We start from the raw sequence: 26,324 nt of genomic DNA, 5'->3' as shown, positions 1-26,324 counted from the left end.
GACCTCAGGCAAAGCACACACACAGCCAGGACACTGGTGTACGGCTTTACAAAGCAGGCTTCCCACCACACTCACCATCAGCCAACATGGAGTCCGTCTTTTTGAATACGGACTTATTTCATTTATTACTTCTCAGTTTGAACAAAATTCATTTAATTTTAAAGGAAATGATCAGTAATAACTAAGTGAAAAGTTAATTAAACCAACGCAGACCAACAAAAGACTTGATGATTCATTGGAGATCTGCAGCAGCTCTTTCATTTAACACATGGATTTAAAAATTATATATGAACATTTGCAAAATCAGAGAAGAACTGGCACAGATTAACTAGGCCTTTTTTCCCATTGATTTTTAACCTTCAGTTTACAGAATGCCTCGGCAGCTTCTGCATGAGACAGTTAAGCATGTGGTTTCCATAGTTTTTTATCGGTCAGCACATTGTTGCTGGTCTGCGCGAGCTATGCTTGGGTGATTCAAACACAGTTCAAGTCAATTTAAAAAATACAGGACAAATATCTAATTGAAAAACAACAGTGGAGGTCAGTTGAGTTCTGCTGTAGTCAGTAGTGTGGCTGCATTACTTTGCTTCCTCACTATGTCACTGCAGGAAGTGGATAAGCTAGTGGGGATGATAATGGTGGGCTAAGATCCTCCACAATACATAGACCAGGAAAATGCCACCACAGTGACTCCATGTGACCATGTCATCGACTCTATGAGAACCATACATGGCATTGGCAGCAAGTAGACACCAGTGCCACAACCATTCAGAGAGAACAGTGGTTGAGGAAAGCAAAGCAAAACTGCGTTCCACTGTGAGAAGTTTGTACACTGTTACTGCACACATCAACTCTGGGCGCCCTCGGATGGTCTGAAACATCCAAGGCACTAAGACAGCCATCAGCCACATAATACCATGGATTAGTGTGTCACCAGATTATGACATCATGCGGTGCCATGATGCCAGTCCTAAACTGACAATAATTCAACCTTTCATTTATGTCCCTTTTCACATGAGGGTCTGAATTTCTCTGACCGCAGTTTGACAAATCTTGTTTATCTACTGAAGTCAATGCCACATCGATTCAGCGCTGCTCATTGGGAATGTTGTGGACTGAGTCAATAGCTGACACAAAGGTGTGCAACAGTGCAAACTCATTCGGGATAAACCAAAACATCCAGGGAGAAATTAAAGGCAGACTGTTGTTCTCGAGGAGGTTCAGGATGAGGTGTTGATATCACACACACTCAGAAGAGCTATTCTTCAGGGAGTCTTATTCAGCATTCCTGTCAGCGTCCTGACACGACGGTCTGGGATGGTCGCTCCAAGATTGACGCTCCTATAATATTACTGAACAGACACTTGCACTGACATAGTGACCTCATTCTAAAAAATGTGGGTGAAGCGAAATGTTATTTGTGTTTCTATATCTTCAGGCACGCTGCAGATTTAAGAGGGTGTTTAATAATTCAGTCCAACAATCTCTGCTGGGCTCTCCTCTCCACTCAAATGTCAGGACCACAGTTATGTCCACTTCGAAGCATAAATTGCAAGACGTGTGAGTTACATTTCATTACTGAGGACACTCCATTGTTCTTCAATCTGCATAACAAGTGCGAAATATAAAACATATATTCAGGAGCTAGTAAGCCTGACGGAAAATGAAATGGCTCACAAGCCTCTTCAGATAAGAAGGAAAGTTAATCTCACTCCTGAGGGAGGCCAATTACAACAAGCTTCATTTTTAGGAAACCACTCAAGTGACAAACTTCATTCTAGTTAAACGTAAATGTTGTTGTGTGACATTTCAAAGACACTACATTGTAGAACCGCTATGAAAAATCCTGGTGGGAATCCCACATTTCAAAATAAATTAAGAGGATGTTTCACTGTAGATAACCTACATAAAAAAGCACAATAGGACCTCCCCAAGGTATCAATGCTCAGTTTACATTTTTAGTTTCTATCAATATCAATGCATCTCTTTCTCACTCAGTGCAGGCTACATTGCAAACATTAGATAAATAATTGATAAATAAATATGTTAAATAAACATTATATACATTTTTTATTTCACATATTATTATTATTTTATTTTATTTTGTTTTTTAAACAGAATACAGTAAAACGGATAATTTCCTCACTGCAAATTTCGAAGAAACTGAGCAGAAAGCAACATAAGTTCTGTCCCCACTGCCCGGCCCGGGACATCAAGTATTAAACATATTTCTTCCAGTTGCACTGCCATTGTGCAACAATTGGAACAACAACAAAAACAGCGCCATTTACCAAAGGGCAGAGGCGCTATTGAGGTGAATCATAGAAGCAAACATAGAACAGCTCCGTCGGCTCGCGCGCTCACTTGGCCCATGAGACGTTCATTGCATAGCCAGATTGTTACTGTTAGTGGAACGTGACTCACACGCGGTGAGTGGAATGCACAGTAGAGCAGGCGACTGTCAACTATGTTAAATGGATGTTCGGAATTGGCATAAAAACAGCCCTGAATTGTGGAAGGCTCACTGTTGCTCAAGTATAGATGCACATGCAGGCAGCCAATTAATCTCGTCCCTTCAATTGACCACAGGCAGTTTCATTGGATTTAATCAATTCTTCCTTTTTCCTCTGAAAGGAGCTGTAGACACGCAGTGTTCTATTCTGTTTACTGAGCCTCTGACTGGCTGTCAACTTTCACCCATGTGTCAGCAAAAATAACATTTTGTTACAGACGCGATGCCAGCTGGTTAAATTGTGGCGCTTCTGAAGCACGGTGCTGAAAACGTAGTCAGCCTGACCTCACCTGCACCCCGACAGATAAAAGAGGGCTTTAGTTCTCTCCCACACTCCCACTGAGCTAGAGACGCCCCATCATCTCTTCCCCTTGCAATTCAAGCCTCGCATTGAGAGCCTGTCGATGGCTTCATACACTGAGATCAATGCAAACTGGGTAGAAATGATTGCCTCATCAAACAAGGAGTCAAACACAGTGCGAGTAGATTATTGAAGCCTCAGGTTGACACTTGAATGATGTCACCCAAGAGTGCCACAAATTAGAGACAGCAATGCATGGATTCTTGTAATAACTGGATAAGAAACACTTCACCGGGTGAGCGCATCCATTGCAGTCTCAGATGTTTCCAAAGACCCATGACTGTAATGAGCCATTCTAGTTGTAAGCTTACAAATGAGCTGCTTTGTGAGTTATCGGATCAAATTTCACAATCTGGTTCACCTTTTGAGCACCTTAAATATGGTGTGTGCCTAAATGGCTTACACTGCCATGATACTGAAACCTCTTCATATATTTCCATTTGTGCTTTGCTTAATCTGTCTGATTCAGGCTCATGGTACTTGACAGTCATGTTCCCTCTTTTGCCTTCCAAACCAGCCAGACACAGGTGCAGTACATGAGTTAATACATCAACAAGCCTTCTACCTACAAACCCACCACATGGCCAAATGAATCATTGTCCAAGGATGACTATTGGCAGGTACATCAGAAGCCAACATGCTAGTGGCCTACTTTCTGTTCTTAATAGCATATGCCGTCTAAAGAGTCTCAGAACTCAGTTCCTCATGTCTTTTATAACATGCTGGCCATCAAACCCCGGAGATTAGGTGGTACGGCTCTCCAAAGCCAATGTAATAATTCTGAGGTGTGTTAAATTGCTTTCAGTTTTCAGAAACTGAAATCTAAGTGGGGGAATGCATCAACAAGTAATGTCTGTATTGAGTCAGTGGCCTCTGCCTTGTGAAAGGGAGTTAAAGAGATAACAGTGCGCCTCCCAAAATATCTCAGGATCCCGTGCGCATGTTTCCTTTGCAGCATGGTATCTGGTTCACCATTGTAGCCTGCTGGATTTAGACTTGGGAACTCAGAGTCATGTCGCTGCAGGTGGGAGGGGCGGGGGGCACAGCTGCTCCATCAAAGCTTTACAGCTCAACTCTGCTGCATCTCCTAATCCTGTCAGCTGATTCTCCGTTCCTGGAAACTCAAAATCATCTTCGGAGCAACTGAGGGAAATAGCTCAGATGGCCAGCCGCGGAGGCTTTTGACACTCACCCAGGGCGGTAGATCGGAGGTGCTGAGGTGGTGTTTGACACTTCTCTCCTCCCGGTCAAAGAAAGCCAGCGCTCTGCTGAGGCGGCTGTGTTTCCCTCCGGTGTTTCTCCTCCACCAGAACAAGATCACCAGTCCAATCAGCAGCCAACTAAAGCTGAACTCAAAATAGCCCAGGACATAAATAGGGAAAATAAGCACGAATGTTTTCACAAAGTCAACCCAGGTCTGCGTTAACTCGCTGGTGGCGGACAAGGGGGCATCGTCGACCGGGTTCCTCCTCGCTGAGGGATGGGGAAAGTTGGCGCAGGGCTGCGCGGCGTGTCCGTTCTCTTTGGGCGCAGAGGCGCCCTGTGGATGCGCTCCTCGGACGGCTGTCGTGCCGTCTGTTGTCATGTCTCCGTATCCCGCTTTCAAACGGCGACTACCTCCAGCAAAGCCGTTCCCATGTGCCAGTAATTCCGACCAGAGAGGCGAATCTGATGCCGGCTCACCTGCTCACCATCACTGGAACAGCGATCGTTGACATCGATCATCTTACTTCACGACGAGACCAAAGACCGCATGCTCTTGGTTAAATTGAAGTGCCGAGACAGACACGCTCACTCACGCTGACCGTGCTGGGTATGAACGGTCTTTTCCCAAAACACAGATCCAGCTCGGAGCGCTCACGCTGGTTGCGCGTCCATGTGAAAAACGCTGCCATCTTGTGTTTAATACTGTCAATTACACTACCATGCCCCATTGCCGCGCATCAGTCACAAGTCCCACGTAATGTATGAGTTAAATGAAACCATTCTTATTAACCGAGTTCATCTTTTTAAATGGCTATATTTTTGCACAATGGAAGTCCAGCTTCCAAACTTTCAGGTGAAGAAAAGACGCATCGTGTATTTATGATTAAATCAAATACATATAGAACGTATATACCAAGTTCTGAGGCAAATAAGTCCGAAAGACGCCAACCAAATCTTAATTTGGTTGCGTATGTATTTGTATAGTCGCTATGACAACCGATCGATTACGAACTCTCGGAAATTGATTAATAATCCTGTTGCCATGCCGAAGTGACGCGGTAGCCCTGGATCCCACCAACTGCGCATGCCCAGAAGGTGTTTCCAGTCATGGCGGCTGAGCTGGTGGTCGTCAGTGGGCTTTGGATGGCAAATGAAGTCGACCGTTAAAATACGGAACATGCATCATGAGAAGGTATTCATGATGACTTTTTCGGGATTCACTCAAACCTCATATTTCGACCAATGTATCGGCTTCAGTTGTTTCTTCGAGTTCACAGCGGTTTCTACTAACTTCTTCTGTTTACCCGAGTGTTTTGTGTGTATTTCTCTTTAAATGTCTGTATATTTTATTTAATTCAGAGACTTTCCAAGGAAGACACGTGGCGACCAGCGGATCTCAGGAAATATGTGAGAGTACGTTTTTGGTATATTGGTGCAAAATTTAGGATTCTGTTTGGCATTTGTTCCAGGTAGAAATTTAAGATTAAATGTCATTCTCCAGTTATTTCTATTATAGAAATAAAAGTAGTCCTTTGGTAATGTACTATGAAACATGAAAACAATGTTAAATGCTGCTGCAGCTTTTAGTGGATAAATATGTGGAAACTTGAGTGAGTTAATATGTGAGTGAGTTAATATAGAAGTGCTGATTGGGGGTTGAATTCTGTTTTTTCTTTTCAGGAAGATGGGAGTTCAAAAGATAATAGAAAGATGGATGAGGGAGAGAGAAGACACAGGGTGTCTAAGTCTACAGAGCGCCATAACCGTGATCCAGACTCACGACTAGAAAGGGAAAAGCATCGGGAGAGACGGGATGTTGACCAGATAGACAGATATGCTGAACGTCACAAAGACGTTTCACAAGACAGAAGAAAGGAAACAGATAGAGACAGAGGAGGAGATAACAGGGAGCGCAGACATGAATCTGAGGTGGGTGATAACCGTCATGGGCACAAGCGCGGGGATCACAGAGACCACCGCAGGCAAACAGAGGAAAGGCATGAGAGAGAAAGACACAGAGATAGGGAGAAAGACAGAGTGAGGGATAGAGGACACGAGGGGGACCAGAGTAGAAGGAGGGAAGAGAGGGAGAGGGAAAAAAGGAGAGAGGAACGAGACAAAGAACGCAGGTCTGAGAGGAGAAAGCACGAAGAGAGAGATGAAGTTGGACAGGATCGGTCAGAAAAACATAAAAAGCACAGAGATCGGGAAAGAAACATTGACGAATATGAGATGAAGAGAAGTGAAAGAGAAAGACGACATAAAGAGGAGAAAGAAAAGAGAAGACATTCTGAAAGGCGGGAGAAAGAAGGTAAATCATTAAATACTGATGTGATTGATACAACATGTTTTACTTTCTTGCTGGTGTCATAACTAAGCTGATTATAACAACTCTCATTTCAGTGCACAAAGAAGAACGCAGGAAGGATAGAGAGGAACAAGAACGGACGTCCATTGACAGACGACATCGCAGAAGCAGCCAAGTGGTAAGGTCTATATCTTATGAATAGATACACTGTGATGACTGGAGCCTGGCTAGGTCGACCCCACCTCGCTCCACAAGTGGCAGGGATAGGCACCTGCCCCTTGTCACCCCAGTGAGGGAATGAGAGGATGAAAAGGCTAGAATGATTTTTTTGTTGTCTGCATAAACTGAGATCATAAAATGCATGATTTTAACATCGCAAATCTCCTCTGTTGTTATTTGTTTTCAGGAAGACAAAGAAAAACGTGGTGACAAGTACAAAGAGTACATAGAAACAAAGGTGTCAAGTGAAGTTAGAAGTCACCGCAGTCACAGAGAGCTGAGTGAATTTGACAAACACAAGGAGAGAAGAGAAAGAGAAGTTGAAGAGGAGGGAAAAAACAGCTCTAAGAAGTCATCATCACAGATGAAACGTGAAACTGAACCCTCAAAAACAGAGGTTTGTGGTTGGTTTCTTAAGTAATATCATGTTATTAATATGAAAATATTATGCTGGTGGTGAGCGATACTGCCTCTCAGCAAGAACTTTCGCTCCCACCTTGGTGTGACCTCAGTCCTTTCCGAGTGTCCTTTATATGTTCTCCCTGTTTTTTTTGTGGGTTTAGTGCGTGCACTCCAGTTTCTTGATTGAGTTTTGTTGTTGTCTGTTGGCATGTATATTTGTCCTTATATAACTATACTTGTGGGGAGTAGTTCTTGGATGCACACCTCCTTGTGGGGTACCTTTGATGGACCCCCCAAAAGTCCTAAGCATCAATTCCTGGACTTAAACTTCAAAATAGCTTGGTCATTATTATTGGTAATTTAGGGTAAATTTAGGGTAAGTTTGGTCTAGGCCCTGGTTAAGGTTGGCTATTTGTTTTTGATGGTTAGGTTTAGGGTGTGAGGCTGCGTCATTGAGAGGTCCCCACAAAACATAAAACCAATGTGCGCATGTGTGTATGAATGGTTGTCTATCTCTTGCTCTGTGATAGGCTAGCGACCTGTTCAGGGTGTCCCCTGCCTCTCACCCAAAGTAGCTGGGATAAGCTCCAGCCACTGGGTCACAACGAGAGAATAAGTGACAGAATATAAATGAACGATATAATTCAAAATATCTACTGTTTGAAAGAGCAGTTTCAGTGATGTTTTTGCCTTTCCGATGAAGTTTCTTCAGAAAGTAGCTTCTGTGTGCTGTGTGTGGTTGAGGTACAGTGTGAGCAACAGTTTTTCTTTTGCTCATCATTTGGTCTTTGTGTACATTCTGCTAATTTGTTCCAGTAACATTTGCATCAAAACTCCTAAAAGCTACTACAAGTGAAAATAATAAATACTGTATAATGATAATTTGTGCACATTGAGAATATATGTTTATATTTTCTTCATAATGAGTTCTTGTCTTTAGCTTGCCAATGAGGAAGATTTGACTGCCCGGGAGTATGAGGATGACTTTGAGGTAAGAATAATGCATTTATACACTCATACAATGTGGCATCAGTATGAAGTATCCAGAGCTTGATTATAAGCTTGGAAATTATTTAAACATGCAGTAGTAACATGCAGGAAAGTGACCAATTATAATGAAAGTGACACTGGTGAAAACAGGATTATGAAGAGGACTTTGAGGAGGTAGATGAAAGTGAAAGTGAGGAAGAGAAGGAGAGGGGACTGGAAGAAGAGACCACACAACCTATGGCTGAAATAAGCGAAGAGATCCAGGTTATCCAGAGAGCAATGGATGAGGAGAATCAACAAGTCAGAAGATCAACTTCTACACATAGGTCCAATGAAGAACACGAGGAAAGACAGCAACTGTCAGGAAGTGGTAAAGTTTCAAGCAACTCCTGTCTCATGTTGGTATTGTCATTATTAATTCTTCTACCTGTGGTAGCCACAGATTCCAAGCATAAAAGCTCACAACATGGGAAGTTTATTGACTTTGTGGCAGCTAAACAACGAGAAATCAACAAGATGGCAGTCTCTAAACAAAAGTAAGTATCGTATTTGTATCAGTCATATGATAACCAACAGGGATTTTTTTTTTAAATCGAACCTTTTCTGTGTTGACCTGTTTCCAGGAAACGCAGCACTGAACTGCTGCGTCTGATCGATCTGGACTTCTCACGAACCTTCTCTCATCTTGATCTGCCGCCTGTTAATGAATATGACATGTATATCAGAAGCTTTGGAAGTGCCAACACCAGGCAGGTTGGTCAGACTTCATGTTCTTTTGTCTAACCAGATTTTCTATTTCACTATGTTGTGTTTCAATGCTCTTATACCGATGAATTCAAACTTGCTTTAACTCACTCAGACCTTCTGTGTTGTTTTTTCATTGTTAGTGTTTCAAAGGAAAAAGTGTGACAACACAGGCCATTGATTCAAACTCACGTCTAGAAGTCTTCACCAGTGTATTATTATGGCTATTATCTATGTCTCTTTTTTTTTTACCTAAACTTTTTTTTAGCTGACTCTTTGTCCAGATAACTAACTAGGATTATTTGTGTGTTCAGGCTTATGTCCAGTGTAATGAAGATAACGCTGAGCGGGACATTCAGACAGAGGAGATTGAAGTCAGTGAGAAATGGACTCAGCATCCTCCAGAGCACAGTGGAGCTTGTGGAGGTCAGAAAACAAGAACAGAGTCAGAGTCTTTATTTGTTTATTCACTTCTTAATATTTGTCTTGCTGATTTTCCAGATCCAAACTTAAGATCCGAAGACAAAACCCAAACTGAAGTGAAGTTTGATACACAATCCCTGACAATATTTTTACGCTCTGCTGCCCAGGTATTATTTATTATTTTTAATCTTTTAGGTGCGATTAACCATAAATAATCCTTGGCTTACCTTATTACTTCTGGGAATGGTTGGGCACTACTGATCTCTGTTATGATGGGTAGGTGGCTGTTGTTCTGCTGGAGGAAGACCAAGCTGAGAAGAAATCTCTCAAGAAGCAGGCATCTCAAACAGACTTGTTATCATTCAGCGACGGTGGTCTACATCTCAACACCCAATTGCCTTTCCTTCACGGTACAACACAGCAACAGATGACCTGACTTCAATCACCATTTAGTTTGTTGAATAAGAGAAGCTTTTCTGAAATCCTCTGCCTTTACGCTGTGTGCAGGTCGCCACATAAGCCTGATTCACTTCTCCAAGGACCAGAGACACATGATGGTGTCGGTTCACAAGCCAGGATCCGAACACAGCACTTCCCATCTCGACAGCTGCACCATCATGTGTATCTGGAACATCTGGGAACCTTCCAGGCCTCAGAAGATCCTTGTTTATGAGTCTGAGGTGACTTTCCCATGCATAGTGGCATGATGATTATAGATGCAGCGTCTATAGTTCCCTTCTTCTGCTGCTGTCCTACATTCAGTCTTGTCAGTGAACCTCTGAGGTTCCAGCCGGTTATCTATACAGTTCTCACAAGGACAGTGTTTTGTCAAGAATTGGTCTCCACAAAGCAGAATAAACAAGCCCACTCACACACCTACACGCTCATATACACACTGCTTTGTCTTCCTGTTTTAATCGATACCGACAGCTGCTGACAAGGAACCCCCCCAAAAGTCTCTGTTTTGGTCGAAACATATTGATCATGTTGCTGTGGAACACGCAGTGGGCATATAATTTTCAATAGTACACATTCCGTGTGTCAATGATGGCGGTTGAAATTTGTAGAAAATCAATTGCTTCTGTTAAAATGCAAGAACACAAGTCTGCTGGAGCTGCAGTGATTGGTTTATTTTCATAAATAAACAAAAATATTTTTGTTTATTTTTCTTCTCTGGCATCAGGTGCAATGCTGCTGCTTCAGCCCTGGGAAAGCCAGTTTGGTGTTCGCAGGAACTTCTGTTGGTTCTGTTGCTCTCTGGGACCTGAGGGAGCACGCGGGTCATCACCACCGTCTGAAGATCGGAGAAGAGGAGTGGACCATCAGACAGCCCACCTTCTGCACTGGTGGGTTCATCAACCAAAGGATGCTGATGTAATTTTAAGTAGCTTTATATAAGTATACGAGTCAGGCCTGCACGTTATCAGCTGTGTGTCTGTCTAGGAAGCTTTTGATCTGGAAACACGCTTTGAAATATTCGCTGTGGTTAGTGCTGGCGTGCACTGTTTACCTACCTATGCAGACTTATCATGCCAGCAATATCCCATGTCACTCTCTCGCTTGATTTATTGCATAAGGAGGCTGCTAATCGTCAGTTCCTCCAACCTGAGCCTGGATATGCTGTGCATGTTTATTTTATCTCAATTTGGTCTCCTGCTGACAGGTGTGCAGGTTGCGTGTTTCACTGGAACATGTGAAAACCCGTTCATGTCAGCAGGGCAGCAGAAGCCAACATGTTTATCTGCTATAGATGAGCTGTAGGATCCCGTCAGTTGCATAAGTCTCATGAATCAACAGCGTTATGTGCTGGTGTCTGGTCTCTCCTCACCCTGTCATCATAGACGCAGTGATGGCCAACGCAGCCCATTTCTCCTGTGTGACGTCCCTGGAAATTGTCCCCTCCACGGCAGCGGGGGTGCGAAGGCCAGAGGTCCCACTTTTGACATCTGAAGAAGGTATTTTTAGAGACGGGGGACACGTTCATCATGTGTAAATGTGACACATCCAGTTGCAAAACAGTTTTGGCTGTACAATCTTGTAAGTGTTCTCCTCTATATTGCAGAGTCAGCGGGCTTGTCTTTACAGCTGGCTTCACTGGATGAAAGTGGAGTTTTGAATTTCTGGGTAAAAATACTTCAAGAAATGTTGTTGTAACAACAAAAGTTATGATATAGTTATGGACTGTTTTGTGTGTTTGTCCGATAGGTGGTGGTGCAGCTTTCTGTTTCCAATGAAGCCGGCTCTCAGACGGACCTGGGTAAAGTTCAGGGAGCTAAGTTCTAATATAATGTGAAGGAATTGGTTAACAAGTGTTATTTTATGAGCTCACCCTTCTTTCTCCTTTTGAGATCATGTTCTTTATCTGGCAGACATTTTGTGTTTTTATTGAAATGACACATTGAAATGAATGTCTGCCACGACTTCAATTCATTCAAATTAAAAACTTCAGAACCATTCATTCACTACCCTCCTTTTTTTCGTTTATTTTGCAGTAACAACTTTGTCCGACCTTGATGGAGGAATTTTAATCTCTTTAATGGCAGTTTGCTTTATTGATATTACTGTTCACCTTTTAATGAAGTACTTTAGGGGGCTGATCTTAAAAAATGTCCTTGACATGTTCTTGTGCAGGAAATACAAACAATTTAAATATGTTTTGGGGTCTGTCCTGAGTCAGGTTGACACCCCTATTGTAGTTTTGTGTTAGATTAGATGGCCTTTATTAGTCCCACGGTTGGGAAATTCATTCATTTTCAGCTATTGACAACGAACACACTGACACATACCAAAGACATTAAAGACACACAAGAAACATCGAAGACGTCCACAAATAACTACCGCTTAGTCCTTTTCAGGGTTGCAGGGCAGCATTAAAAATATAAATAAATAAAATAAAATAAAACCAATAGCTAAATACCATTATATAGAAACATACAACATGATGAAATAAAAAATAATAAATTAATTCAAATATAACAAACAAATAAATACCCATAATATAGAAACATATACAATAAATAAAATACACATGTAAATAGATAATAATATATAGGATTCAAAAAATTATATTGTATGGATGGATAATAAATAAACAAATGATTGGCAGTTAACAATGGACAGTCCTGTACAGCCTGACAGTTTCAATGTGTGTTTCATGGAAGCATGAACCCCATGCAACAGAACAATGCAGCAGCCAAAATTTGACACATTCCTGCCACCAGAGCTGTGTCAAGCGCTGCCTGACTCCAGACATATCTGTGTTTACCCCAACATGTCCTCCCACGCCCTTCACCTTGGCCTCACTCTTTTCCTCCTCCTGCAGGTCTCAGACCCGGCGGCAAAGTCAAGTTACTTCATAGTTCTTCCCGTCAAACGGCTGGGAGGTGAGATAGATAAATGTGATCGTTCATCATCACCCCGCTCAAAATACCTCAACAATGCCGTTGCCCATTGGAGCACAGCTGCTGTGTGACCCAGTCTTGTTTGTTGTGCTGTTGTTTTTGTCACCCCCACGTTGGATGGAAACCTCACCTCTGCAGGCTCTGCAATCCAGAGTCATGTTCCATGGAAGAAGGATATGATTTCCTCTGGGAATAATGTATCCCTTGACCTCATACTTTGGCTTTTGTCCACAGGGCTTCAACACGGGATGTTGGGGGAACAGGTGCCACATCGTGTCTTCAGTTAAAGTTCCACCCGACAGACGCCAACCATTTCTTCATAGGCACAAACATGGTGAGTGAAGTGTTGGTCATGAATGCAAAATGCAAATGAAGTGAGAATAGTTGATGTGTTTTTTTTCTTTTTTGTTTTCATTAAAATATATAAATAAATAAAAGCAAAAATGTCCTATCCCTTGTGCTGAAAGTGACACAGTCCAGGCCACATACTTGAATCTCCCTCTGTCTCTGCAATATAGGACCATGATTTGGTCTAGAAACTATTTTACTGAAGCCTTACAGCAATGACTTCATGACCATCCAGGTTATTGGAGATCAGCTGTGTTTGAGGACTGACAATTGCTGTCCTGCCTCAGGGTCTGGTCACTCACAGAACCATGCATGGAGTAAAAGCTTCTCCCAGGAGCTTCACTTTTATGGATCTTGATGTGCGACCTGTTGATGTCAGCGCCATTGACTTTTCTCCATTCAGACCAGACATGTTCCTGGTAAGTGTCATGCAGTTTCAAATGATTTTTTTGTTGTCTACACACAAATGGGTTAAAGAAAGCAACATTTGGGTTTTACTGTTGTGACATTAGTGGGTCACATATGATATATCCACAACATATCTTACCCAATGTGGGGTGTCTCATCACTGCATCTCTCATTGCACCACAGCCAACTAAGCTTTGGATTTATATGCGTCTCATTACACATATTCATTACATTGGAGATACCAAATGGGCAGTAAATAATATCTCACAAATCAAAGAGCGCATCCTCTGAGGACGTGTTCAATATTTACGATGATAGTTTGCAGACACAAATCATCATCTGTCACGGTGGGAAGAGTTTCAGGTGTCGAGGTTCTCACCAGTCACCTCAGACGGCACGGAAGAAGTTCCACTGTGGGTTATTTGAGGTTCTTATACTGGTTCGTGACTCCATCTTGCTTGACATGTAGAACAACATGGACTGACATGACCCAAACCAAAGGCAGTACTCGTGCGGAGCAGCATGAGCTTTTGAGGATTCACGCTAGCTGCTATAAGTGGTCATGATGTTAAAGATGGTTATATTGCAGTACTTGTCCTCATTTCCCAGGTTGGGTGTGGCGATGGAAGCATCAGGCTGCACACAGTCGGGCAGGAGCAGCCACTGTCTGAGTGGAAAAGTAGCACGTCGGGTGAAGCCCTTGTGGCACTGCAATGGAATCAGACCAAGTCAACCGTCTTCTGTGTCCTTGACGCTGCATCCAACATTTACATTTGGGACTTGCTCCAGAGCAAGGCGGAACCTGTCATTACTGAGCGGATCAGCGCCGACAGGTGACGCATCACAGACACAAGCCATGAGTTCATGTTGAATTAATAATGTATTCGCCTTCCTCTTCTCAGGGTGACGGCTATGTGTGTGTTTGGTGACTCGGCACAGCAAAACCCATATTCGGGAGTCGCACTCGCGCATGAATCTGGAAAAATAGAGTTGCATCATTTTACGAGGACATTCACAAGTCCATCAGAAGAAGAAACTCTGGACAGAATAATGAAAGAAACTCTCTGATTAGCCACCAAGATATATATATTTTTGACTACACTTTTAGATGCAAATCAATGTGTTAGTAGAAAATATTGAATATCAGATTGACACCAAATACTTTTGCATAATGTCAATGTGTTATTCTCTTTTCTTTAATAAAGAAAGGTAAATTCTACATGTTAGCATCTTGTATTACTTTCATTAAATTAACTTCCTAATATTTCTGTTGGGATCTGATCCACCAAAGACTGGTTGATAGGAATATATATATGCGCAAATTTAGATAATTTCAAAGAGAAAAGAAAAGATAAGAAAGTTGGTCCTGGTGTTGAGCCTTGTGGTACAGCAGGTGATTGTAAGGGTTTTTTTGAGTATCCTCCTCACTCACACCTTCCTCGCCTACTTTTTCACAGTACTTCCATTTCTAAAATTCTTTTAGAAATCTTTCTAAAATTCCAACATCTTCCCAGTTGTTCTTGTGAACAGTGTCGCAGATATACTTGATGTTTCCTACTTAAAGGATGAGCTGTGAAGGATAACTTAGGACATCCATGAAAGTCTGACATGTGGCTTATAGTAACTTGTAAAATGTTTATTTTATGTGTTAGTTGTGATGTTAGAATTTATACTCGAAGGAATCACAGACCTTAAATGTAAACAGCATTACAACATTTAATGTTGGCACCTCAATAGAGTTGGGCGGAGTTACATTCATTTAAGATGTGTCTTTTGCATAAATATAACACAATCCTCATACAAAAAAAGCAAAACTTACATTTCTAGAAGTAAAATAAAACATCTGCAGAAACATCCACTCCAAGTCTGCTGACTAAGGCCACTTAAAGCTCTTAACAGCTTAGCTGAGCTGCTCTTTCAATAACCAACCACTTATCTGTAGCTTGTTGCCATGTGACACTTTCATCTTGAACAACCAGAATGACAGTCACACTAGTTCGAAAACAAAATGTATCCAATTCAGAGTCAAGCCATTACTGAAGTCATTTTCATGGCCGAGGTGATTCCAGGTCCTTTCAGATCGTTCCTGTAGGGAAAAAAAGTCCCTCTTTCCAAGATGGGGAGACAGCAGCTCTGTTCAAGAGTCTCAGCTGATCACTGAAATAAAACTACCTTCTAAACTGGTGTTCGGCTTAAGCCACTCAGATCAGTCTCACTTTACGCTCTCCTCACTCACAGTCAAGACCTAAACATAGCCTTATCGCTCCACGTGAGGCACGGATGCGTTACCTTCATTTAATTAACATCTCCTTTTTCGATCTAGGTACAACCTCAGATTAGGAGGCGCAGATCTTCAGCGTCAGTAAGCTTTTTTTTCTGAAAAAAAAAAAAATCAGGATAACCTTTCCTTGTTTAGTAGTATCCCAAAGATGAAATGAGTTTCAATTCAATAGATCAAAAAATAATAAGTTCATTTGACTATTGAATAGTGACACGTAACAGGCCGAGTATAGACAAGATGAAGGTTGTTAACTTGTTTTCAAATTTAAGAAAAGTCAGCACTTGCACTCAACGGTGCTCCTTGAGCACCTGTGTCATTGTATGACCTTTAGTTCAGTCCAACAGGTCTTTATCATAGTTGAGGAGGTCGCAGGTCAGCATGAGGTCGGAGCGGCCGCTGTCGATCAGCACCTGGTTCAGCTGACTGCTGGTCGCGCTTGTGTCAGTGCTTTCGTCAAGAGGCCAGTCCAGGAGCTGTGCGCTGGACGGCAGGTCAGGAAGGCCGGCTTGGTAGTCCTCCAGGGGGTTCGGATACAGCAGCTGCTTGAGAGAAGGCATCTTGACCGCCATCCTCACCAGGTCCAACACTCCCGCCATTGAGAGCGGGTTCAGAGCGAACGCCAGGCTCTTGAGAGCCGAGCAGCTGCCCAGGGAAGGCTTCAGCAGAGCCAGCAGGTCATCGGTCAGGCCGCAGCCGCTCAGGGAAAGATGCTGCAGCGTGGCGGAGGCATTGGAGAGCAGGCGTCGCATGCAGATCATTGTTCCTCCATCCATCCGGTTCTCACTGAGATCTAACTGCTGCAGTGAGGAGGCGTGATGGCTGCAGGACAAGTAGGCCAAGTCGGAGGGACTCAGCCTCAAGTAGGGAACTTCCAGGACCTCCAGAGGCCGAGGCAGTGAGCTGCAAAGACCCAGAGAAAAACACCCGTCACTACATGCACGACTCTTTTACTTACTGTATTCAGTGCAAAGGCTTCTTCACTTGTCTGTTGAGTGTTAGCTTAGCGCTCAATGGCTGGAATGAATTGTATTTAATTTTTAGGCCAGATTTATTATTCCAGCAAATGTAGCACCATATTTGTTCACGTACTACACTAACTGTGCACAGAGTTTCGAGTTATATTAGATGAAGACACTTCTCCACTAGACAGTTCCTGGTCCAGTTGATTACCTGAGCAGCACCCGCAGATGTCCAGGTAACCGCAGCGCAGTCAGACTGAGACACTTGAGTCTCTTCAGTTGAGACAATCCCTGTGACAGTTCCCTCAGAGCTTCACTCTGACCCGTGTCCTCTCTGTGAAAGTCCAGGTTACAGTAGTGGAGGCGGAGCGAGTGGAGATGAGGAAACGTGGAGAGCAGCGGCAGCAACTGGGCCAAGCCGGACACCCCGAGGTTGCTGTAGCGTACGTCCACTCCAAGGAGAACCTGATGTGGTAGGAGACCCAGAAGAGTTTTGATGCTGGACACAGAGATCTCCTCTACTCTGAGGAACCTGCACTGCAGCTTCAGGGGCCCGGTGCTGCTCAGGGCGACCCGCACACGCTCCCAAGAGCGAGCGCTGACAAACAGATCAGCTCTCACGTGCACCAACACACCACTGTCTAAATCTTCCCCCTCCTTCTCCTCTCGGCTCTCTTCGACCATTATCACCGGAGCACCTGTTCTCCTCTCCATCTCCATCCTCCTCCTCACTCCTTTCATCATTTCTTCTTCACTCTTCTCTTTGTCGTCCATGATGATTTCCTTTGATTCTCCTTCATCACAGTCAACTTCTCGCCTCTTCCCTCTCTCTCTCTTCACATCCTTGTCACGCTCCAGAGCCGAGAATCTTTTCCTCTCCCTCTCGCCTTCTCTCTTCTGAGCTCCAGCTCTGGCTTGGACCACCATGTTGCAGAGGGCTACAGTGAGTGACCAGCCACCCATAGGGTCTCCCATGGACCCCTCGTCACCCTGCAGCCCACAGAGGTCCAGAATTCTGAGAGCACATCTGGGAAATAGAAATGATAGGTTTAATACAAAACATTCTAGTCAACTACTTTTCATTTTTAGAATTAAGTGTTAGACTGTCATATGCTCCATGTCAGTGAAAAGCACATATCTGTCCATAAGCAGTGCTGAGATTACAGCCTGTTGTGGAGAAATAACAGGAATTTGTACTGCTGAAGTAACACTCAAGTTCAATAGTAGCAGTATTTTCTGTTGTTTTGCCCCAAAACACTGTCGTTTCCTCCTCTAGTTACCTTGGATCAGTCAGTCCCTTCACCACCGCCAGCAGCAGAGCCTGGATACAAAGCCTATTCGGGGCTCTCTGTCCGGGCTTCCATGGTCCCCCAACTCTCAGGCTTCGCTCAGGCCACCGGTGCACCAGCTCGCCGACTGCCAGAGGTCTGCAGCCGGAGAAAGCGGCCTGCAGCAGAGCTCCGTACAGCTCCCTCGGTACCCACCGGAGCCAGCACAGAGACGAGCCGTGGTCACTCACCACCTCCCGGGCACAAAGGTTGACCAGCGACAGCGCCATGGCAGCGCTGAGGAGGAGCAGGAAGTCCGAGAGAAAAACACCAGCGGGAGCCGAGCTGATGTCTAAGCTAACGGAGACTGGCGCAAGTAGCAAACGATACGCTGCGGTCTTGTGAACACGCCAAGAAAGATTTTAAAACTGCACTTGATAGCTGTACGGTTCATAAATACAACTATGGCATGGCAGACTTCCTGAACAGAAACATTTGCCGCCGTCCAAACGCGCTAGCGACTTCTGAAGCCTGAGGAAGCTGCACATAAGTGTTTACAATCTGGACTGACGCAGGCAAGTGACGCACCGTACGGGGCGTGGTCAAAAGTCGGGATTGAAATGCCAGCGTTTGACTTCCCGTACTATTTTCAGTCGAGCTTCTAAAAAGTTTAAATGTTCGTTTCCCGTCGCTTACTCACTTAGTCTTAATCTTTCCCAGCTGCATCGGGCAGAGGACCCTGGACATGTTCCTAGTCTGCAACAACTCAGGTAGCCGTGCACTTAAGAAACATATTTATTGTTTATTTGTCGAAGAAATACGACGCAGTGTTGCATTGCATCATATTACAGGTGCCCCTTTTACAATACAGTATGAAATGATATTTATAAAATGAACTGAAGTCGTCAACACTGGCCAGCAAAATGCTCTTTCCATTCTCTTTTCCATACAGTTACTGTATGTTTTGACTGTCCTCTGGGAAAACACCGGGGTGTTTGACTTTGTGACAAAAGCATGTTCAGCTTTACGAAAAGCTCAACTACTACTATTGTTATTAATGTTATTATTTGTCACATTGATCACTACCTTTCTGTGAATCATCTTGAAAGCATTTTCTTAAAAAACTGTCCCAAAACAACATATTATTTGGAATACTTTTGGAACGTGATTATATTTCTTTAAATGCTCACTCTTGCATGTGCACTTTTATACACTTTTATTTAGAAAGAAATGTTACGGGCATCATTTATGAGGCTGGCGAGAAGAGGAATACAAAACCTGCTATGAGCCTGAAGGCAACCAGAGTGTAGGATAGTGGCAAAGCAATGGACATGACAAGGAGAGAGAATCTGCAACATCTGAATAAAGGACGTTTATCCCACAAATGGTCAGTCACTGGCTGTTTTCTGTAGGTCCTGTATACTTACTGCAAGTAAAAGATAGTTTTTACTGCACTTTAAAATACTTTCAATGGCCAGCAGGGGCATTATCCTTTGCGCAGATCCTCCAGTTTCACACCTGGAAACTTGGCTCTCATATTCAGACATTTAGACTGAGGGCTTTCGCTGCGCCCGGATTAGCTGACTTGAACTCTGACCCCTGGCAGCCTGACTTCTGTTTGACTGACAGCATCAGGAGAATGCGGATTTGTATACAAACTGCTTGACTGGACGTTAAACGTACTGAGTGATGAAATTCAAGTCATGTAATAGAACTCTAGAAAAACACGGCGGCTGAGCCATGCAACTGAAAGTGCAAGTATGCAAAATAAAATGTAAGCAAACGACATATTATATAACCGCACAGTCTGCCTCTCACTCTGTATATATTTGCATTCAATTTCTGACACACCATTATGATAATATCAATTCATTTTTCATGGAGTCATAGAGCTATGCAATCATTTTCAGCATGGAAAATCACTGAGTAAAAAGTGCAAGAAAAGCAATAAGGTGTTAAAATAGGTGCCATATGTACTGAAAAATATAAACACATTTTAGGGAATCAGTCTTTGCGCCAGGCTCCAGATAACCCAGCTCACGGCAGTTGAGGAAGTTTAAGTATTCTGTCTCTGAGCTCATGAGATGAAAATAAAGGCCTGTATTTTTGTTGTGCAGCGGCCAGGCGTGTTGGCGTACAAGTGCACTGTCGTCTAAAGCCACTAGATGGCGCCAAATAACCACCGGCAGCTCCATTTACATGTCATTGCATTTATTGATTTTCCAGCCCACTATTTCTCATCACATCTTTAGACGTTACATTCGACGTCAAGGTTTTTAGTGGGAGAAAATGGATCATAATATATGCTTGAGCATGAAACCCAGCAGTCAAAATAATCTCAGCATGAGCCAACCATATCACCCTTCCTTATGCATCGAGTTTTTACATCCACGCATTCACATTCAACAATTGATGGCTTTCAAATGCATTTTTTTCCCTTCCACAGGCTCATAGCAATTCCCTAGATGGATCATGCTGACACCACCTCCCATTTCTGTGTCACAGAAGTGTCAGTTTGAAATCATCATCTTATTCATTTAGCACTTCAATTTACATTTTACAATGATCTGCACTGAACCATGACCTCCTGGTGCCCCTCGCTACATGTATATGGCTGTTAGAGCATGACGTATAGAAGGTCATATAGACTGCGAAGCCTGATGCTGCACGTACTTCTCTCTTCTTGAGCATGAAGTCCCCCCCACAGCAAAGTGATACATCCTGTTTTTCTGATCTCTTTCTCATCCCTAATACTTTCATATACAGTTTTTATTGCATGTATTTATCTCAATTTGCAACTCTTAAGACGGAATACACGAGAGCAAGAGAGTGTTCTTTCCTGAGAATGTATAAACGTATGTATAAACCCTCAGATTTTTTTTACTGGCTGGGGAAAGGATGATGATGCCATGTTAAAATGGTAAATAAAAGTGGGAGCGAAGGTGAAAATATGATCACAATCAAGTCATGGATGTGGTAAATGAGGAGGTTAATGTGGCAACCTCTGATTGGAAAGTGTGAAATACAATTGGTTCTCCACCCAGAAAAGTGATTTCCCACCAGCTATTTCTGCTTACACCCAGTGACGCGTGCTCGCTGCCCACCTCAGAACAACATCGACTTCCGTGTCTCCACAGAATTCAAATGAAACTCCATCTGTTGCTCTGGCATCACTCTGCAGAGAAGCTCTGCGGGTCGGAACACTGTCAGGTGAAAGAAGGGCTTTGTCTTTTGGTTCTCCAAAACAGGCCGATAAGGTTCTGCACTGCATTCAATGTAGTTTGCATCTTTAACAAGCAAAAGCTGGTTTGCAAGTCTGAATGGGTTGGCCTTCAATTAGAGAAGGTCAAGATCTCACAGGTGTATATGTGTGTGAGGATGAAAAATTAATGACCACTTGCTGCAGAGAAGCTCCTGAAATCATTAGAAATAGATCTTAAACCCAATTTAATCACCCCTTGCTTTAACCTGTTCAGACTGAGGCTGCGCACCAGCTGATAAGTTTAAAGTTTTTTGATGAATGATGACGCATTCACGTGTTAGACTCTTCGAAATGCTCCTTATTTGTTGTTAGAGTAACCAGTCTTCTCAAGGTGAGCCTGGCTGAGGAATGTTCCACTGAAACGTGACTGGAGGAAAAAAATGCAGCCGATGGAAGATGAAGGGCAAAAATCCAAATACTGTTGTGAAGCATTCTCTTTCTCCCCTGCAGCCAGCGAGTCATGCAGTTGCCTCATCGAGTCATAACAGTTCCAACAGTTACAAAACCAGTTTAGTATATTTCATGGGCAGAGTTCACTTATAGAAATAAAATATGGATGAAATGTGAGTCTTAAAGGTGGAAGTGAGTGGAATAAATTGCTTCTTTCTTGTAGATATGCAATGGTCCATGTAAAACAGCTAGCCTACAACTACACAACGATTACAGCAGCAGGTTAGCTTTCATTCTTAACGCAACTGAAGCGCTTCATAATGTCTCTACTGATGATGGCAACCTCAAAAGCACTTCTGAGCTCCAACCCCCACATGTCGAGTTTTCTTTTTTACCGCTGTGACTTCTTATTTGAGCGACAACACCCCTCTGGTGATAAGAATGAAGAAAATTCTCATGTTGGTTTATTACATTTGAAAATTAAATTTGTTTGGCTGCTTCTTTTCCCCTCCAGTGTGTTGTTCATTTTATTAATGGACATTTACTTATTTCATATCCACCTCTGTTGAATTTTTAATGCTTTGCTATAGCTGTAACACAAAGAGCCCGGGGCGGTTCCTTCGACTTTACTTCGACGCATTAATCTTCGCTGAGGCTATGTGGTGTGTTTCCATCCTTGTCAGAAGCCGAAGCCGGTGATGGCACGATGTCTGATGCCGGAGAGGACGGACCTGTTCATGCACCGTCGTGTCTCTTCACCTCTTTGACCAGGTCAATGTCAGACATGCTCTTGCTCCGTCTTCAGCTCCTTGTCTGCTCTCGCCTAATCTCATTCATTTACTGTCTATCTTGTAGTCTAATGCTGTTTGCCTCACGTCCAGCTTTTATTGATTTTGGTGAAATCAAATTACTCTTGAGTGAAGTGATGGACAGCCTCACTTGATGATCCACTAACAGTTGCGTCCATGAAGGACGATATTCATACCTCATCCTGAACAATAAAATGCAACACAATCTGTTTGGATCTACAATTGGATCTCAGATTGTACCTCAACTGGAACAAGTGCTGTAGTCAAGACGTAGATTATGACTGAACTGAGTAGAGAACAAACTACAGGTTTTTCAATTTTCTCAATTTAATTTTGAAAAGACGACCACCATTTCTTTTGCAAAGTAAGAAATAAATGTGTCATTGTGAATAACTGACTTACACTATGTATTCTGTGTTTGGTCCTGGTCTTAGGGCCACATTATAAACTGTGACTGTTGTGAGGGCCGTCACGCCAAAAGAAAGGCGGCGGTGACTATGACACATAACGGAAAAAATCTTAAGTAACGAGGACGAAATAAAAACATTTCACATGCATCTTATTTGAATAGAAATCATAATAAAATTATGAACCATACATCAAAGATAAAAAGGCTGTTTATTTCAAAATATATTCTGAATTTTCTCCTATGAAAATGACAAACAAAAAGAGGAAGCAAAAATGTAGTCATGAATGTGTTGTGTTCACTGCTGAACAAGTACTGGCGAAAACAGAAACAGGATTTTAAAAAATGACTATCAGTCATATTGTTTTAGTCTGACCTCATGAGGGCTGCAAAAACACAGGCAAAGGGTCACATATGGCCATCAGACCGCACTTTGCCCAGGTCTGCTCTACAGCATGCTGTCTTCTTCCACTACTCCTCATACCAAGGGGTCATTTTCACCAACACCTTAACCGAGAGACATACAGGTTTCGTCTTCATCAGTAAAGCAACTGCAGTAGCTCCTCTCAGTGCAGAGGAGCCACTCTGGGCCTCTGCTGGATGACTGAGCTTCTTCACATCTCTAAGAGCCCAGACACTGAAGAGGAATCTAAAGTCTGATGACTGCATCTGCAGTCTTTAGTCTCTACCCAAAGCTTGTGACCTGAGGGAACAATGATCAAAAAGTGAATCAAACCATGAACCACTGATCATTCAGTCATCCTCATGCTGAGTCATTCTTTCACTTTGGATCAAGTCCTTAAGAATTTTACTATTTAATATTTGCAACTACAGAAATAATTACGGTGAAACAATATGACTACATCTGCTGTTAAATAATTTTGATATGTTAGATTTAATTATTTTACTTGTATAATCTGGTTGAATGACATCGTGAATTTGTAAAAAGCAAAATAGATAATTACAAACATTTTTTTTAAAAACTCCAGAATTAAATAGGAAAATAGATACTAAAATGCAGTTGCAGTCTTTACCATCGTTTAAGTATACATACATAAAAAAAAAAAAAAGAAGTGATTAAATATATTGATTTTCCCAGGTACAGTAGAATAATATTGAATTTTGAGAAAGAGAAAACACATATTTCCCACCATGCATGTCAACCATCTTGAGTAAGAGTCATAAAAGCCTTTATTACCTTTTATGACTGAGCAGGGACACAGACCAGGTCAGTTAGACGCTGCGGAAGGACACATGTAGTGTAAATAATGTTTTGCAGAGACAAGGGTTTGGGAATTGAGACACCGGAATAAGTAAAAACGATGTCTGTGCGGTGGAAGTGGCTGCTGTTGACTTCCTGGCTGTTTTCCGAGTCCTTATGTGTGACAGGGAGCTTCGACTTTATCTGTGCGGACGGTGTCAGAGTTCCAGCCGGCCGTGTTTGTGACTTCACGGATGACTGTGGCGACGGCAGCGATGAGCAAGACTGTAAGTGACATTATGTTATTATGACTTCAACTGCCATTGAGGCTCTTTTCCGCAAAATGATAGGTAATAACAGACCTGTACTTTGGTTGGGAGCGAAACAGGAAGTAGAGCACATAATAATGCAACGTGCGTTCTTGACTGATTCTGCAGATAAGGACTTAAGAACAGGATCTTAACATGATACACTGCACCGAACAATTTTCATGACAAAAGTTTGACTCTGTGTAGAAATGGTATCATTTGCTTATCATTTTAATATTTGGTAGAACACTGACAGATAGAGGAACTTAAGAAATAAAATAAAACAAAATTCATCATTGAATCTTGGTGGTTTGGTGTTCAAAATGGTTATTAGACAATATTTGAGATTTTTGAAGACAAAGGAATTCCAGCCATCAGAGAAATGGAACCAATATCAAGGAAGACTAAAACATGATTTACATAATAACATACCTAAGAAAATTTAATATGCAAAAACAGCGAACCCCTAAAATCGTTACAGTACAAATATTTCAACATTACAGATAAAAACCACATCGTCTGGAGCATGCACTGAATGATGAAATAAAATAATAACAAATAACAAGATATTTATGAAGAAATTCTTGCAAACATGCTCACTGAGTACATGACTCATGACTGATGATCACTAACTTGGCAACACAATGGCACTGATGGGGACATTTCTCATGTAATCTCTTTTGAGACGTGTCCTTGGTCTTGGGTTTAAATGTTCTCTGATGCCTGAGTTTACTTGCCTGAAAATTTTTATTAAAGTTTCTTGGTCACTGCATCACCAAGAGCACATGCTTGTCCAGTGTCGAAATCGAACAGAAAGCCTGAAGGCCTTGACTTGTTGGGATAAACATTCAATGCTAGCTGTATGATTTCTGAATTACTTCATCACTGACAATGTTTGATTTCTCCCCAGGCTCTAGTTATAAGAGATGTGACTTTGAAGATGGATTCTGTGACCTGACAACTTCAGAGTCTTCGGCTCAATGGACCAGAATCACTGAAGTCCCAGGACTCAATCGTGACCACGCTAACAAGCCATCAGGTTTGAGGATATGAAAACTGGCTTTCTGTATGGTGTGTGTGTGTGTGTGTGTGTGTGTGAGAGAGAGTGTGTGAGGGCATGTTTTTGCCATACTTGTGAGTGCCAAGTCTCGACAAGCCACCTTCTAGTGAGGACTGTCCTCACAAGGTTTAGATGTGAAGATAATTGGGTTTAAGTTTGGTTCGCAATCCTGGTTAAGTTAAACCATTTGTTTACCATGGGAAAGTTAAGGGTGAGAGGCTGGGGAAAGCATTATGGCAATGAGGGGTCCTCTCAAAAATAGAGAGCTTGTTTATCCTACTTTGTGGGGAGACCATTTCTTGACAAACCACTATCCTTGTGAAGACCCCAAAATAACTGGGCCATTACACTTGAATTTAAGTTTGGTGCTGGTCCTGGTTGTTTTGGAGGGTTAGGTTTAGGGTGAGAGGCTGGAGAAAGCATTGTGTCAATGTGAAACCTGTCCTCACAAAGACATAAATAATACAAGTGTGTGTGATGAGCGAACATGAAAGTCAATGAAATCTCCCCACAAAAGATAAAAACATGCCGCGCTCGTGAATGCTTGTGTGTGTGTGTAACAAAATGCCTTCTGTCAAAAGCTGATGGAATGAGCTCAGTTTGGCAAAAAAGAAGTGTTTCATCAATGTCAAGCTCAGTAAAAATGGCATGACTCATTGGCTACTCATAAACGGTCTCTCTTCAAATGGAGTGGTCATGGCTGTCCCTCACTCCGTCTCAGTTCAATCGTTTTATTGCGGCTGAATTTGAGACTGTGGACTGTGCTGACCTCCCCACCAATCTCAGAGAGCTTTCTCACTTTCCCAGGATTTGATAGACTTCACCGCAGCTTCAGCGCAGAGCTCCATCACAGAGCTCCATCACAGCTCCTCATCAAAAGCTCCATTATACTGTACTGCTGCTACTGAGCGTTGTCTCGTCCTCCTAATAGCAGCTAAGAGGCAGTTTCTTGAGGATGAGCTAATGAATACATCCACGATTCAGTTCAGTTTAATTCCCAATGATCAGTGAATGACATCGACACCCCATGTGTTGTCTTGATCAAGTCAAGAGCTACT

The 26,324-nt window shown here is 42.6% G+C and overlaps 4 protein-coding genes across 7 annotated transcripts in view; 2 read left to right on the top strand and 2 right to left on the bottom strand.

Moving 5' to 3' along the window:
* esyt2b (extended synaptotagmin-like protein 2b) overlaps window positions 1-4,692 on the bottom strand; it is a 31,370-nt gene extending 26,678 nt beyond the window's left edge. For both annotated transcript variants that reach the window (XM_053859540.1, XM_053859541.1), the window contains exon 1: window positions 4,066-4,692. In XM_053859540.1, coding sequence (XP_053715515.1) covers window positions 4,066-4,458 — 393 coding nt within the window. In that variant the 5' untranslated portion in view covers window positions 4,459-4,692. The remainder of the gene's footprint in view (window positions 1-4,065) is intronic.
* Window positions 4,693-5,151: 459 nt separating this feature from the next.
* On the top strand, window positions 5,152-14,470 carry dync2i1 (dynein 2 intermediate chain 1). 3 transcript variants are annotated; one of them, XM_053859538.1, is made up of 22 exons: window positions 5,152-5,271; window positions 5,439-5,492; window positions 5,760-6,390; window positions 6,483-6,565; window positions 6,794-7,003; window positions 7,949-7,999; window positions 8,149-8,368; window positions 8,441-8,534; window positions 8,622-8,751; window positions 9,057-9,168; window positions 9,244-9,332; window positions 9,446-9,575; window positions 9,673-9,845; window positions 10,349-10,511; window positions 11,007-11,120; window positions 11,228-11,289; window positions 11,371-11,422; window positions 12,488-12,548; window positions 12,801-12,900; window positions 13,202-13,333; window positions 13,932-14,155; window positions 14,225-14,470. In XM_053859538.1, exons 1-22 carry the CDS (start codon window positions 5,164-5,166, stop codon window positions 14,388-14,390), a joined length of 3,159 nt encoding a protein of 1,052 aa, XP_053715513.1. In that variant the 5' UTR covers window positions 5,152-5,163; the 3' UTR covers window positions 14,391-14,470. The 3 variants fall into 3 exon arrangements, with proteins under 3 accessions (XP_053715513.1, XP_053715512.1, XP_053715514.1); XM_053859537.1 differs by having other exon boundaries at window positions 8,435-8,534; XM_053859539.1 differs by having other exon boundaries at window positions 5,155-5,271; window positions 5,439-5,486; window positions 8,435-8,534.
* Window positions 14,471-15,052: 582 nt separating this feature from the next.
* On the bottom strand, window positions 15,053-18,390 carry si:ch73-174h16.4 (leucine-rich repeat-containing protein 14). The gene is made up of 3 exons (XM_053859947.1): window positions 17,843-18,390; window positions 16,774-17,589; window positions 15,053-16,503 (listed from the first exon to the last, which is right to left on the bottom strand). The coding sequence occupies exons 1-3, from the start codon at window positions 18,118-18,120 to the stop codon at window positions 15,936-15,938; spliced, it is 1,662 nt and encodes a 553-aa protein (XP_053715922.1). The 5' UTR covers window positions 18,121-18,390; the 3' UTR covers window positions 15,053-15,935.
* Window positions 18,391-23,596: 5,206 nt separating this feature from the next.
* Window positions 23,597-26,324, top strand: part of malrd1 (MAM and LDL receptor class A domain containing 1) — a 32,914-nt gene continuing 30,186 nt past the window's right edge. Inside the window, exons 1-2 of the mRNA XM_053859810.1 lie at window positions 23,597-24,185; window positions 25,117-25,245. Of these exons, the coding sequence (XP_053715785.1) occupies window positions 24,020-24,185; window positions 25,117-25,245 (295 nt within the window). The 5' untranslated portion in view covers window positions 23,597-24,019. The remainder of the gene's footprint in view (window positions 24,186-25,116; window positions 25,246-26,324) is intronic.

Source organism: Synchiropus splendidus, chromosome 3 (assembly GCF_027744825.2).
Source record: "Synchiropus splendidus isolate RoL2022-P1 chromosome 3, RoL_Sspl_1.0, whole genome shotgun sequence".
NCBI lineage: Eukaryota > Metazoa > Chordata > Actinopteri > Syngnathiformes > Callionymidae > Synchiropus > Synchiropus splendidus.
This window is presented reverse-complemented; position numbering and strand designations above follow the sequence as displayed.